A 16,014-nucleotide genomic window follows, 5' to 3' on the forward strand; every position below is an offset into this window, starting at 1 on the left:
GGTTTCTCAGGGCTGCTTAGGCTGCGCTCGCTCACGAGGGGCCTGGCCAGAGCCACGAGGACACGGTCTGCCACCTCCTCTAGGGCGCCACCCTCCGCGCTGCGGTCTTGCAAACGCGGGTTGGCTGCGTGCTGATACACCCAAAGGGGCGGTTTTACTGCCCTGTGGTTGCGCCTGCTGCTGCGGCGGTGCCCTGCGCCACTGGCGCTCCTGTGGCCGCCTTGGCTGGAAGGGTTTGCTTGGCCACATTTTTGCCAACTGCTGTGACGCCTCACGCGCCTTGACGGAGCGTTGCAGCATCTCCTCAACCGCTGGGCCAAACGTGTGCCCCGGTGATATCGGAGCATCTAGCATTGGGGCCTTATCAGGCTCCTGTACCCTCACCTGCGAGAGCCAGAGCTGCCTTCTTGCCACCACAAGAGAAGCAATGCTCCTGCCCTGTGCTCGCGCATTCAATTGAGCCAGCTTAAACAATAGCTGCGCAATTGCACCCAGCTCGGTCCTAAGGGCAACAGATGGGCACTCAGGCAGATCACGGAAGAGCGCCGTTTGGTAGACCGTCAGGAGGCTGGCCATGTTAGACAGCCTAACTGCCTCTGTAGCCGCGGCGTACCCCTTTTTCAGGTGGGTCTCCGTAATCCTACACTACCTGTTAGGGCAGGAGGGGTCCTTAGCCAGCCCCGATAATGTTGGCGCCTTTACCAACGCGGCGAACGCAGCGCCCACTGGTGAGAAGGACGCTAACCCAGCTTCACTCGCCCCGTGCATGGTGAAGGCCGAAGCCTTGCGAGAAGTTGCAGGGGCGGAGGCCGGGCCCCCCCAGGTGGACTGCACCTCCTTAATAAAATCAGGGAATGCCGGTAGCATCCTGGACTGAAGGCCAATGCAACACGCGTCCTAAACAAATAATACAATATATATAAACAATATATATATACACACAATATATTACAAAAACCCCAAAACACAATAATAATAATAAACAGAGGAAAGACGGGGAGGCCACGAAGAAACGCGATGCCAAAGCAAAGCGTGAAGGAAATATATAATGTAAAAACAATATATAATCCTAAAACAATAATAATAATAATAATAATAATAATAATAATAATAAATTACTCTGAAGAGTATAACTGAAATAAACTTGGAGAAGGGGATAAACCAGCTTCTCAAGCCTAAGCTTATTGAGTACAATCAGTTAACAGCCCTAAGTCCTACCGCTACTGAGGCTGAAGGCAAAAGAGGAAGTGACTCTCCACGCGTTGCGTATAGTAAGCTCCCAGGGGGGCGGGCTTACACGGCAGCTTGCGCGGATGCCTATCGGCAGCTTTGACATAAAGCTCAGCCAATCCCTACTGCCTACGGCAATGTCCCATACCTTGATGGTTATTTTTGACTTGAAAGGGAACAAGGAGCTATCAAAACAAGTCCTGGATAAAGTTCTGGAGAAGCACCAATCAGGGTTGGGTTATAAAAAAATATCCAAAACTTTGAACATCCCCCGGAGCACCGTTAAATCCATTATTAAAAAATGGAAAGAATATGGCACAACCGTGACTCTGCCTAGAGAAGGCCGTCCACCAAAACTCAGTGGCCAGGTAAGGAGGGCATTAGTCAGAGAAGCAACCAATAGGCCAATGGTAACTCTGAAGGAGCTGGAGAGAATCACAGCTGAGATGGGAGAAACCGTCCATGGGACAACTATAATCCGAACGCTCCACAAAGCTGGGCTTTAAGGAAGAGTGGCGACAAGAAAGCCATTGCTGAAAAAAACCATATCAAATCCTGTTTGTATTTTGCCAAAAGGCATGTGGGAGACACAGCAAACATGTGGATAAAGGTTCTCTGGTCTGATGAGACCAAAATTGAATTTTTTGGCCTAAGCGCAAACCGCTATTTGTGGCGCAAAGCCAACACTGCTCATCACCCTGAGAACACCATCCCCACGGTGAAGCATGGTAGTGGCAGCATCATGTTATGGGGATGCTTTTCATCGACAGGGACTGGGAAACTGGTCAGGATTGAGGGCAGGATGGATGGAGCCAAATACAAGGAAATTCTAGAGGAAAACCTGTTTCAGTCTGCAAGAGACCTGGGACTGGGGCAGAGGTTCAACTTCCAGCAGGACAATGACCCTAAACACACAGCCAAAGCTACATCTGGAGTGGTTTAAAAACAAGAACCTGAATGTCTTAGAATGGCCCAGTCAAAGCCCAGACCTCAATCTGATTGAGAATCTGTGGCAAGACTTAAAAATTGCTGTTCACCAACGGTCCCCATCCAACTTGACAGAGCTTGAGCAATTTTGCCAAGCAGAATGGGCAAAAATTGCAGGATCCAGATGTGCAAAGCTGGTAGAGACTTACTGCGGCAGAGCAGGGCTCTGCCTTTGGAAATACTGGCAGGGATGTTAAATTCTCCTCCCTGCCCAGGTTGATTGCGTCAGGTGGGAGCAATCAAGTAATTAATTATTCAATGATCACCCAGCCACCTGGCATAAAAGGAGGCCTCAGCCACCCAGTAGGGGGAGAGTTCTAGAAGGAGAAGAAGTAAGAATGTTTTTCTGTGTGTGCTGTTTTTGTTTGTTTTTGGTAAACCAGTGAAGGCAATGCCCAGCCTGGAAGCCGTATTGTTGTAAGTTTTGTTTTGTGCTTATTGTCTATTATTTCTGTTTAAAACCCTTTTTGTTTGGCCCTAGTGCCGTTTTATTTTGTATTTTTTGTATATTAAAAGCTTTATTTTTGAACTTTCCACACTATCTCTGAGTCTCAACCTCTGTCATCCTGTCACACTTACCCAAAAAGACTCACAGCTGTAATTGCTGCCAAAGGTGCTTCTACCAAGTATTGACTCAGGGAGGTGAATACTTATGCAACCAACAAATGTCTTTTTTTTTGTTTAATTAACTTTTGTGTCACAATAAATATTTTGCATCTTCAAAGTGTTAAGTGTGTTGTGTAAATCAAATGGTAAAAATCCCAATTAAATCCATTTTAATTCCAGGTTGTAACACTACAAAATGTGGAAAAGTCCAAGGTGGGTGAATACTTATGCAAGGCACTGTATGTTCCTAAATGGAACAGCAAAACAGCTCTGGGGAATAAAAAAGCAGAGCACTGCATAACCTAAAAGAAATACTGTCTTACGTATATAATATGACAAGCAGTAATGAGTGATTTTTGTCTTGCGCAGGCACATATGTAATTTGTGGCAAAAGCTGTCAAATGAACTGGAAAAATAGCAATTCTTCACCCACCAGTTTTTACTGAACTCACAGTACTCTCATTTTGAAATGAGAGCCTGAATGTGCTTGGCAAAATAAACTAATTTCTGAATATTGTACCCTATTCATCATCCTAAAGGCCTTCACACACCAGACGCGATGCGATTTTTACTGGGACGACACGACAAATTCGCTGCGAAAACACCGTGCACACCAGGAGCGATCACAGACACGACGCGACAGCTGGGAATTTGCCAAATCTTTTAGAAAGTATGATTACTAACAAACAAACGCAATAGAAAATGGCTGATCGAGAAGAGGAAGAGCTCTTATTATTACTGCTGTTATTACTATTATTATTGTTATCATCATTATTATTATTATTATTATTATTATTATTATTATTATAGGCCTGATGATAATGGCAATATATTAGGCAATATGCATTTAATCATGTATGAAATTATACAAACCAGGCATGCCCAGATCATTAGAAATCGACTCCCATATTACGTTTTTGGCTTTGCTGTTTTTATAATTGCTTTGACTCTTGTCAAAAAGGTCAGGGAAATTAGATACTGCAAGTATGATCTCCTCCATTTTGAGTGAAAGTGAAACAGGGTTTGATTTCAAACCACATGACATGAAGCTGTTCTCTGATTGCTCAGTTTTGTAGTTGTCACGCGACGAATTCGCAAAAATAGGACCAGGTTCTTTCTTTTTTTTTTTTTCATCGCTCGCGTTGGAATTTGTGTTGCGGTAATGTCTCTTGTCGTGACACCTTTGGTATGAAGGGCACATTGAAAAGCATAGGTTTTATTGATTTTCTTGCATTGCTTTGTCGTGTCGCTCTTTGCATCATGTCTGGTGTGTAAGGGCCTTAATTCAAATGGAAATACGTAAGCTACTGACATCAACTTAAAGTGCTATAATTTACCATCTCACAACTACCAGTACAATTCCATAAAATCATTACTTTGAGGGCTCCACTTATTTTTCACATCGGAGAGTCGTAAAAATTCAGCATTGGTGGTTCATCAGTTTAGAACAGCAGTGTGACAAAGTGGTTAACAGTGTGCAGGTGCAGGTGATCAATAAAGAGACAGACAATTATAATCCAGGTGCAATGTAGTTTAATGGTTGTATTTGTTAAACCCGGATTGTTCTTTAGTAATGTGCGGCCCGCTATACACATTAGGTTAAACTCGTTTTCTAGATATGCGGCCCATTATAAAAGATTGGTTGCACACTTTTGGTCTACATTGACAGACAACATTCAGAGGGCGTGTCCAAGAACGGAGGTTTTCTTTCAACAAGCAGAAGAAAATGTAAAATACACAAAAACTGTATTTACCTATTTTTGGGCGGATTGATTTGGATCAAAATCAGATCACTAAAAAATCATGCCAAAAGTTCATTGACAAATATCCTAATCGTTTAAAACAGGTTATTATTGCTAAAGGTGCCTCAACTAGCTATTCATTTAATAATAACATCCCAGCATGCTTAGGGTCATGTATAAAAATGCTGGACAGGCCTGGTTGCCTATAATTATGGCTAGCATGGCTAGTATCACTGTTTTTTTAATATTCTGGAGTATCCTTGTTGGTTTTAGATAGCTTTTTCATTACCTGCCAAATATGTACAGTGCAAATGTTTGCTGCAACTATACAGTTCAATACAGTTTCCTGCTGGCAAACAGTTTTGAAAAGGGTCAATTGTTTCGACACACATTAGCCACAGTGGCTGGTGCCTCCTATTTACTCCCAGAGAGTAAGTTGTGGGATCAAGCAAACACAGGCATCATGTCACACAAAGGTGAGTTTATGCCTGGTTCAGGCAATGTTAAATTCTACTTAAAATTAACATTTAAGTTACCTTTAATTGCAGCAATAACTGAACCTGATGTGATCAAGTATTGGATTGCAGAGATGGTCTGCCAGCAATGGATAAGCAAGTTTAATGGCCTCTCCCTGGCTCTGCTTACTCTCAGCATTTTTTATTCAGCACAGGAGATATGTGGGCCATATAGTGACATGCCTCCTGCCTTCACTGTAGACTTCACCATTAGATCCCTCTGTTATTCTGTCTATAGTCATAAACCCAAATGTACACAAGAGGATTAGATTGGATTACATTTTACTTGACAAATTGTTTAGAATTATTGTCGGCCAATTTTAACCAGTTTTCTGCAATGTATGAACTGTAATTCTGCTTTACAGCTATAGCACTGGTAGAAAGTAGCTAGTGGAGAACAATACAATACAATAAAATGCAATATAGTTTGCTTTTATATAGCGCTCTTCATGCAGAGCAACCTAGGGTACTTAACAATAAAAACTCTAAAAAATAAAAAAAAATACTAAGGCCCTTAGCCAATCAATCCAGCTTAAGAACAACCTAACACACAAAAAATATGTTTTTAAATTTGATTTAAAATTTGACTGTGCCAGCATGGTATGGAGTTCCAAAGGCAGGGATCATAGCAACTAAAGGCTTATAAGTAGTAAGCAGAATTTTGAAAGCAATCCTGAATTTAACAGGAAGCTATTGCAGTGATTTAAGAACGGGAGTAATATGTTGCGAACGACGTGTGCAAGTCAGCACACTGGCTGCAGCATTTTGAACCAGTTATAGCTGACGTAATTTAGAATCAGGAAGGCCAGCAAACAAAGCATTACAATAATCTAATCGAGACATAACAAAAGCATGAACCCACATCTCAGCATCTTTATCAGATAGAAAGGGTCTCAATTTGGCAATGTTCCTCAAATGATAAAATGAGGCCTTTATAAAACAGAGCTAATGTGGGTATCCAAACACAACAGAGATTTCAATATGGGGTGATTCGGCCAAACTGGCTAACACCAGCTCATGTTACATTGCGGAATTACACTTCCATTAACCTTACAGAAGCCTTTGGGATGTATTCAGAGTTTTGTAATGTAAAAGAGACTGTTTGAAGTGATTTGTAGAAGCAAAGATACATCTAGGTGGGGAAGTGAAATTTGGTGCTAAAGCAGGATATGAGATGTCTGACTAATTTGCTTTTGCACAGCACATAAACACTCCACATCTGTCATCCTTATGTCTTGGACTTAACACCAGAGACTCAATTTACAATTTTGAAGATCTTTAGAGTAGGCTGCTGAAATTGACTCATAATCACAATGCCCAGTTAAGTTGATTTTGTGAGGAGCAACACTATTAACTGTACCTGTGCAATTATGAATTGCCTATATTGTTGTAATATAGGAAACAGGAGAACACGGGGAAGAGGATGATATCGTTCATACCTTGTATCATAGGGGCCATGTCATAGCATTTTAAACATTATACTGTTGGACCTCCCTACAACAATTCTGAGCCAGACAGGAAGAATTTCACCACTTCACTGCTGAGCCTATTTGTTGTCAATTCGTCCACTGAAGAAAGCTTCAGGAACATCTGTGACCCCTGCAGTATCAATATGCAGTTATGCACATACAGTGAACTGAATGTCACTAATGGGTTGAACTCATAAATTTTAGGTTGCTGTTTCATAATTGCTGTAAGCCTCTGAATAGTACAGAGGGTAGCATCCTGGGCTTCCACTGTATACAAATGGGGTTACCCTTCGGTTGGGAATATACTATTTTTCAATTACTTATTTTTTTAATTGAATCCCCTTTTTAATTTTAATTCCTTTTCTTGTACAAAGATTAGGATTTTTTGTTAGTTTGGCTTTATTGATTAACACCATGGCTGAATACATTTAAATGTTCGTATTTTACTGGCCTTCAATTGAGAGAATGGGAAATGTGTAGTTATATTAACAACTCATAAGATTAGGTTAAGTGACAGAATATATTCCAACAGCATTCTGTTAAAAGGATGATCAGTTTATTCATACAATCGTCGTAGATGTGTTTATTTTGTCTGTAAATACTCCTGGATCTAACTCTTTCCTCAGTTTGAAAACACAATTATTTGTGTAGGCGAGGTCAAGTCATCCTAAGAAAAAAGGGCTGAAGTCTCAGGTGGGTGTGACTGCAAAAAAACAGACTAATGACTGAGAGATCAAACTGTATTATTATGAACGCTAAATAAAGGCATCTTGGCCTAGGAGTATTTTTTTTTAAAGGAGAGAGAGGCATTATATAATATAATAACTTGCAGCTAATTCTGGGAGAATATACTGTAAATGCATTGTGCTTTTGTAGTGGTAAAAAACAAAGTATGATTAAATGCATGCAAACAGAGAACACACAGTGTAATAGCAGGAAGAAAGGGTATATACATTCCTTCAACTTATTGTAGATTCTGCTAACATCTTCTGTACACAACAATGCAGTACAGTATCAACATGATACAACTAACATCAAAAAATAACAAAGGTGCTAACAGTGGTAAATATAATTCATGTGTATTTAATCCCTGTTAATGTGGTCTTTGCCAGCGTGCAGCTGTGAAAGTAATGCACATGAGGCTTCAGGCTACTTTCCATATTCCAGCTGCTGACAATTAAATTAGCCAGTGATGAAGCTAATGGCTTCAAATGTGCAGAGACACAACTACTGTATTATCTCACTGCCAATAAAATTAGAAGTCACCTGAAATTTTCCATGAAGGATAAACGTTTGTCAACTGTTTTCATAACCTATTTTGAATAAAATTCATAAGCATTCCTATCTTAAGACCTCTCATAGTTCATCACTTCTGCAGAAGAGTGTAACCCTACAAATAATAATAATAAAAAAAACAATTATGTATGATTAACTATGAATAACTGAAAATGTCCAAAATCGTCGACCACATCGCACCTTCTCTATTTTCAAGTGGGTGCTGGAAGCAGTGTTTCTCTTCAGACAACATGTGTGCTTTGTACAAAGCCAAGGATGCTTGTTGGATGCCAAAAGGGAAACAACACAGCACTGTGTTTGCTTTATTGAAACGCATGACATTGCAAAAAAGCTTAATAAACAGTGATGTGTTTAAATCTGTCTGGAGCCCCATTTGCTTCAGTGACTCATTCATTAACTTGCCCACTGACAGCTATACATACAGTACAGTTACCACATCCCCCTACATGACAACTAAATCTTCATTCACAGTGATGACTAACATAGAGTCCAATCCCACACTTTACTCACAGGACAAACATTACCCTTTGGTGTTTATGTGGTGGATAAGACTAGACTGGCATTATGAAAATCCAAGTAAACTGCAGCTCCATTTATTTTTAATTTAACTGGCAATTAGGTTGGAAAACTGGAAATTGGACCTGCTCATATTGTTATTTTCATTCCTATTTTTATGGCAATGCTCTTGGAAACAAAATCCTTACTGTTGAGCTGCATCAAAAGCCAAAAACTTGCAACAGTAATATCAGTTGTATTGTTATAAATGACATCAGGGGAAAAGGGCCATTTTATTTTCAATACCATTTTAACTATATGAAATATTCAACGTGTAGACAGAACAGCTTCTGAAAATATCTAAAGAGCTTGCTCCCAGAGTATCTATTTCCTTTAAAGGCAACATAAGCTTTATTTTATAAAACATATTAAATATCCACCCAGAACACTGTAGCATTTAACATAACAGAACCACAGCATACAGTTAAAAAAGAGAGATTTGTTTTATTTTTCTTTTAATGGTGCTAAATAATTTTTACACAACCCAAGGGAATCCAAGCACACAAATTGCCTCAGTATTTCTAAATGTCCCTGTTGTCTGTAGGCTTATATCTACAACGCACTCTGTGGCTACAGGAAGTTTCGATAATTCCGGAGGTGGTAGGGCACACATTTTTTGTAGTTTTTTTTTTTTTTTTTTTTAATTAGCTAATGATGAGGATTAACTAAAAAAAATATATAGCAGTTTTGTGTTTCTTTGAAAAAATAAATAAAGCAATGCTGCTAAAGTGAAAGGTCTGGAATATTTCATTTGGATGCAAAAAGCATCGGGGCATCAAACACAGATGACACATTCAAGGTTTACTCTGTCTAGACTGGTTTTACTTTTATAGTTAGATACCAGTTTTCACAAGAGTGTGGAAGCCAATTATTTATATACACTACAAAACCAAATAAGAAACATTAGCTTTGTTTTCTTTAGCAAAGCTTGAGAAAAGTTTTTTCTTTCTTCCTCACCATCTGCAAAATATATTTTTTAATCAAACTACAATGTTGTATATACTGTACTGTATATAAGTCACATATAAACTGGACAGCTCATCGTGCTGTTTTTTGGGAGGGGGGTTTGGGTACATTTCAGGAACGTAATCATTATCAAACTGTGCACTCCCTTGCTACTCCCATTGCTTTTTGTCAAATGAATGCTTTGTTGTTGCCTATGTATAGTATATGTACAACTTGCATCCTATTTATACAGGTATATTGTTTGGTTGTACAATACACTGTATTACCCTCAAAAACCATCCACAGTTTTTGTGAATAAAGAGTACATACACCAAGATCAGGCTAGCCTCCTGCAGGATTTGTTAACTAGGTCCAAAACGTGCAATAATTAGTAAAAAAATACAAAAAGTCTGTAACAGTAGATGTTTTTGGTCTTAATTTTTTGTAAATACCTAGTTTAACAGTAAAATGAGGACGTGTACTTACAGTTGAAGTCAGGGTTAATGGTGTTTCCGGCTTGAAGGCTATTAATTGTGATTTGAAAGATGATGTGAAGCAGCAGAAAGGTTAGGCTTGTAAAACACAAGGATTTCAATAACCGGCCCGTATGTCCTGTAACAATGAGAGAAAAAACAAGACAACAAATGAATTCTAAGATCTAAACTTAGTATAAAACATAAATATGCACTGGGTTTGTAAAAGCTATAAGAAGCAAAGTTATGTCAAGTTCTCACATCGCAGCTATCCCATCACCACAGCTACTGGCATTTACAGTAAAAAATAAATATATTGGTAGGTGTAATGTGTTTTGCATCCATCCCATATACAGGTTAATTATCCGCTGAATTTAATATTAACCACTCCAGTCCTGAGATTTAGAACTAACACACTAGCTGCTAAAATAGTTCTTGGCTCCAGTAAATGCGCTCCGCATGGAGTGCAGGATGTGCCCTATTGTCTGGACTGTGTACGGGAGCTCCCAGGGGGCGGCGCACAACTGGCTGAGCGTCGCCCGGGGTGGGGGCAGGGTTTAGGTCGGCCAGAGTGTCCTCATCTCACCGCGCACCAGTGACCGCTGTAGTCTGGCCGGACGCCTGCGAGCTTGCCTGTAAGCTGCCCGAGAGCTGTGTTGTCCTCCGACGCTGTAGCTCTTAGGTGGCTGCATGGTGAGTCCACAGTGTGAAAAAAAGGGGTCGGCTGACGGCACACGCTTCAGAGGACAGCGTGTGTTCGTCTCTGCCCTCCTGAGTCAGCGCAGGGGTGGTAGCGGTGAGTTGAGCCTAAAAATAATTGGATATGGCCAAATTGGGAGAAAATAATAAAAAAAATAATTGGCAATGACTAAATTTATAAAAATAAATAAATAAATAAATAGTTCTTGGCTTACAGACTGAAATCTGTAACATGCAGTTATTTGCCAGCTTCAAGTACTAGATTGTCATTTATAGGGTTAGAGTTCAGATAACTTCACCCGTCTGTCTGTCTGCTGTCACTTCTGTCTGACATGCTTCCGTATTATTGTTTACAGCAGCTGGTATTTATTTTGCACTTTTAAAATATTGTGAATTTTTTGTTTTGTTTTTGTTTTTCAAATTATAGAGGCCAATTCGTTTACTGCTGTTTTTCACCCCTATTTAGAATGTCCAATTATGTTCCCTCACCAAAACATTAACCCACAACCGCTCAGGAGAACTTTCTCCAATCCCCCTGCCAAGTTAATCACCTCATTACATAAAGAACAAAGGTCAACCTTGCAGGTGTCCCCCTCGCTGTAGCAGGATGGGGAGACACAGCCCCTAATTATTTTGCCTCCCAAAACCGCAGAAGAGCCAGAGCCAATGTGACACTCCCTGTGGAATCAACAAAATGTAGATGTTTTTTATCTGGATAAATATATCCAGATTTCTTTCCCATAAAAACCCTGCTGTGAATACTTTCTGTATGTTTTTAAAACTAACAAAAATGTTCTCTCGTGAACCTAATAAACAAGTACACATTTTGAAGACCGTTTTGCGTACAAAGTTAGTTAGATATATGTGCACAGTGGGAAAGTGCATGCAGGCTGAGTCGCACAGATACAGGACAACTGCTTCTCTGCCACTGCGGTCATTACTAATCAGCTATGTATGCACTGTTGGCGGTAAGTAATAAGGGGGCAGTTAAAGTAAATTTATACTGAAGAACTACAATGTTGGCAACTGAACAATACACTCTGACCTTTAGCCTTTCCAAAGTGGAACCCTTACATGACCATCATGTTTTCAGATATTTATTGTATTACAGTATAATTATTTTTGAGGGCTTGAAGACCCACAACAGCGGCCATTTTCTAATTTTAAACAAAATAAGATGCCACTACACGTATGTGAGATACTGTATTGGCAATACAGCGACAGCTTCGCTGCTAAAACTGTGTACTAATGCACATTGCAATAGGTTATTACTGTATGTGCTATAAATGTCTAGTAAAAAACATGACAAAGCAGCCAGAGCGGAGGTCTGTGAACAAGGAGATAAAGGTTTAGAATTACAATTCTACCACTAGTGTACTATGTAACCCTATGACACCTATAATGGCTGTCAAGGGTAGTTTATTATTTAATTAGAATAAAGACTGTCTGTTTACAGCAAGCAGAGATTACATTATATTACATAATATACAACATGTTTTTTATTATTGGAATGATCACAATTTTACTGTAGAAATATATTTTATTTACATTATTAGTGTTCTGTGTTTTGTGGCTTTGCAAGAAAATAAATCAAAGTTAATGATTTATTAATGAGATGCAACAAAGACACAAGACGTTTGAGAAATATTTGCAAAGTCAAGCTGAGGGGTCAATTGTCAGGATCTAAACAGTGGCAGATTCCAATACAGCCACTCTTTGATTCTAATGTAGCTGGGGTTTTCCACAGGTGTGACTTATAGACCCACCTACAGTATTAACATACTGTACAATACAAACACAACTTAAACCTTTCACAATACAAAATCCTTAGTAAAATAGACATGGAACCTTTTTTTTATTTTAATTGTAGTTATTATAATGGAGGTTAAGATTCACAGAACCTTATTTGCTTACTTTATGCACAACAAAGAGATCTGCTTCTTGTCGGCTCCTGCTTTTCCACAGAACTGACAGCACATCTGTTACAACCACGAATTTCTATACTGTTTAAGTGCTGTTTAACTTACAGCGCTGTAATTATTTTTATGATTGATATCAGGTTCTCAGGGCAATCTCAATATCATTATAGGATAACTCAACTGAGTCTACTTACTGCTGTTTTTTTTTTTTTTTTACATTGACCTTATTCAAGATTAACGTTTGCCTTCGCAATCTGCGCCTATATGGGAACCTTATTGTTTATGGATTTCCTGGCAAAAGCAAACATCTCTTAACCATAATACATTGCATCTACTTTAGTGATCAACATACTCTTTCTATGAATGTGGGTTGAATTTACACTTTGTATTTTGTAGCAGTTACACAAAGAGATATATCAATGTTTGCATTAGGAGGTCATATAACCAATATATTAACACTTGAAATTGAAGTCAAACAATGATTCTGATAAAGGTGCCTTTATTTCCAGTTGCTAGCGTGTGGGTGAGTATATTAGTGCTAAATATAAAGTGCTAAACTTATTAAGCGCTAAAATTTTATGACAACTTGCTTATTAACTTGTAGTTCTCGGTTTCTGTCATTTTTAGGAGAAACCACAAACTGGAAAGCTACTCGGGGGCTTCTCATAATGCACATGTCGCTTTCATTTTAATTTACTGAAATGATAAAATTATGTATAAATCTATATCTCATGTCAGTGGGTGAAATTTATGTTCTTTGTCTGGTCCTGTGTCAGACCAATGTTGTAACTTCAGTTCCCTCCAAAAATGTTTTTAAAAAAATGCGTTAGAGTATATCTTCTCTCCCATTTTGTGGAGCCCTTATTTTCATGAGTTGTTAGATTTGATACTGCGTGACAGAAATAGCCTTAAAATACATAATGTATTTTAAATTTAGTCTGCCCCCCCAGTCTATCTTTGATATGTTGAGTTTATATTATGTTTGAACTTGAGGAGTCCCACAACTGAGAAAACAAGAAAAGCCAGCGAATCAGCAGGTCACCGTTGGCTGATATTCTCAATATAGTGTGAAATAAACACTGTGGACCAAAATATGAGACATGAATATAACCAATTATTATTTGGAATTATTTCAAATGCTTTGCACTGTATTTTTTTTAATGAAAGGAGAGGCAATATGTGCAACTCATCAAAGATTTTCCTACACTAATACAGTTAGGGGTAGATGTAGTGTTGCGCCTGTCGCAATAGTCAGAAACCAGTTGCAAACAAGTCAGATGTCTAGGGTGAAATGTACTAAACAAGCACAATGCTGTTAGCGACTTTTTAGGGAATGCTTTGCGGCTGCAGTTTCTCTTTGAAGTTCACTCTTAGATGAATATGTAACTATGGGCGTTCCAGCACAAATTCGCAAAAATGGGGTGGACCGGGTTCTCAAATATTATAATGAAAGCTGCCAGCACTTGCAACACTTACAATTGCATCAATTTGTTAAGAACCTTCGAAAGTACATTTTAAACAGTCGCAATTGTTGCTGGCATTTCCCAGTGCGCTTTTTCTCTTCCGTTGCCAGTTGTGCTCAACGCATTTTTGAGGCGAATGCCGAAGTACCTAATTTTCACTAAAGGAAGGGTGTACTTACAAGCCTTGAAAACAAATTTCTGTGACATTTCTGGTTCCCGACTTGTGTTGGGAGCAATAGACTGCACACGTGTGCCACTAACCCCTCCAGCTCATTCTGAGCATCTGTATAGGACCATGCTCTATTGTGTGTTAATTGTCTAGGCCAGTGGTTCCCAACCTTTTTCAATGTAGGGATCACCTTGGTGGTCCCACAGACCACTTGCCACACATTTTTTCACATCACCATTTTGAAACTCATTTTTATGTGTATATGTATAAGTACATTTAGAAAGTAAAGTATTTATATAACGTACCTAACAATGAGATTCCTGGGCTTGAATCTTCACTACCAGGTCAGCAAGGAATGTTGTCATTTTGCGCATTGAAAGTTGCTGATGGCAGAGTTCCTGTTTCTTTTGTTTAATATTTGCATTTGTTTCACATTCTGAAGGCTTTGTAGGTAATGGCTCCAGTAAATGTAAATGTCAGTGCTGGTCACCACAACCGTTACCTTGTGTAGCAAATTAATCTATCCATTTGTCACTCAAATTATTATTCGCCAAAGAAGACAAGGTTGGTGGGAAGCAATTTAAAAATAATTGGAGAGTGTACAGGATGTTACTTACGACTACTGGTGGGCTGTGATGTGTAAATTAAACGGGATTGGTGGCACCCAGTCGATAGGATTTATAGCATTATTTCCAGAAGTAGTGTTAATAGAATTTCCTTTTGGCATATAGTATTGTGAGATATTAAACCTGGCTGAATAAAATATAATAACTTGGAACTGAAATCGATCGTTCACAGTACAGTTCACAAGTCAAGCAAGAAATACAGCCTCTTTTTGTTTCACATTAATTATGAATTGTTTATTTAGCAGACGCCTTTATCTAAGGCAACTTACAGAGACTAGGGTGTGTGAACAGTGCATCAGCTGCAGAGTCACTTACAACAACATCTCACCCGAAAGACAGAGCACAAGAAGGTTAAGTGACTTGCTCAGGGTCACACAATGACTCAGTGGCTGGGGACCTCCTGGTTACAAGCCCTTTTCTTTAACCATTGGACCACACAGCTTTTACTATATGCAGCTAACCTCTCCAAAAATGTATGGAAATAATAGGGCTATTCCTATATTCCTGGCAACATTGTAGCACATAGTTTATATTGTTGAAAATGAAAAGTACTAAAACTGTGGTTTAAATATTTTTTTGTTTTGTTTTGTTTCAATTTAGTCATTCTAACCTAGTTAGGAATATTCAAAGCAGTGTGCTACTTTTATGCAGAGCGAAAAGGCTGGGAGAATCAGATTACATTTTTTTCGTCCTAAACAGTGAACAAGTAGTAGAATGAGTACATACGTGAATGCTATATTTTTTTTTTTTCTAAATAATGCTGGCTAAAAAAAAGACAAACTTGCCTTCATAATGTGCAAGTTATTTACTTAGTATTTACAGAGGTGAAAGTAAGCCGGTACGGTAAAACATTTGCTGTCAAGATAATTTTATATTTCGATTTATCAACACGATTGTTTAGGTTACATAATTTTTTGTCAGTATTTTAAGTCCTTTCCCGCCTCCAGGCCTTCTTCTTGGTTGTCCAATTACTAATTGTTACTGATGTTTAAGCAAAATAAGTCGCAGTCACTCAAGTCCCGTTCACGTGACTTGGGGGTGATCGCCATGGTAACCGTCACAGGGTAGATGATTATATACTGTTATTTTAACAGTGTCAGAGTTGGTACGGCATCAGCAAATTGAAGGAAAAAAATTAAAAAGTCCCAGTTTTTCACTGCAAATCTGGAAACCCTAATTACATGGACAGTGCGAGAAACTAAAGCTCTGATATAAATTTGGTCAGACACCAAAACCCAAGCTGAACAACTAGAAAACTCAAATGAATGATTACAGTAGAACAGTGCAGTGTTGTGTAACTGAATACTGCTCTATTCTTCT

At 38.9% G+C, this 16,014-nt stretch overlaps 1 protein-coding gene across 4 annotated transcripts in view; it reads right to left on the bottom strand.

Annotated features, from left to right (window-relative positions):
• LOC117394410 (piezo-type mechanosensitive ion channel component 2-like) overlaps positions 1 to 16,014 on the bottom strand; it is a 228,795-nt gene that overhangs the window by 123,278 nt on the left and 89,503 nt on the right. For all 4 annotated transcript variants that reach the window (XM_059015651.1, XM_059015649.1, XM_059015650.1 and 1 more), the window contains exon 3: positions 9,832 to 9,957. In XM_059015651.1, coding sequence (XP_058871634.1) covers positions 9,832 to 9,957 — 126 coding nt within the window. The remainder of the gene's footprint in view (positions 1 to 9,831; positions 9,958 to 16,014) is intronic.

This window comes from Acipenser ruthenus, chromosome 3, assembly GCF_902713425.1.
Source record: "Acipenser ruthenus chromosome 3, fAciRut3.2 maternal haplotype, whole genome shotgun sequence".
NCBI classification, from domain to species: domain Eukaryota; kingdom Metazoa; phylum Chordata; class Actinopteri; order Acipenseriformes; family Acipenseridae; genus Acipenser; species Acipenser ruthenus.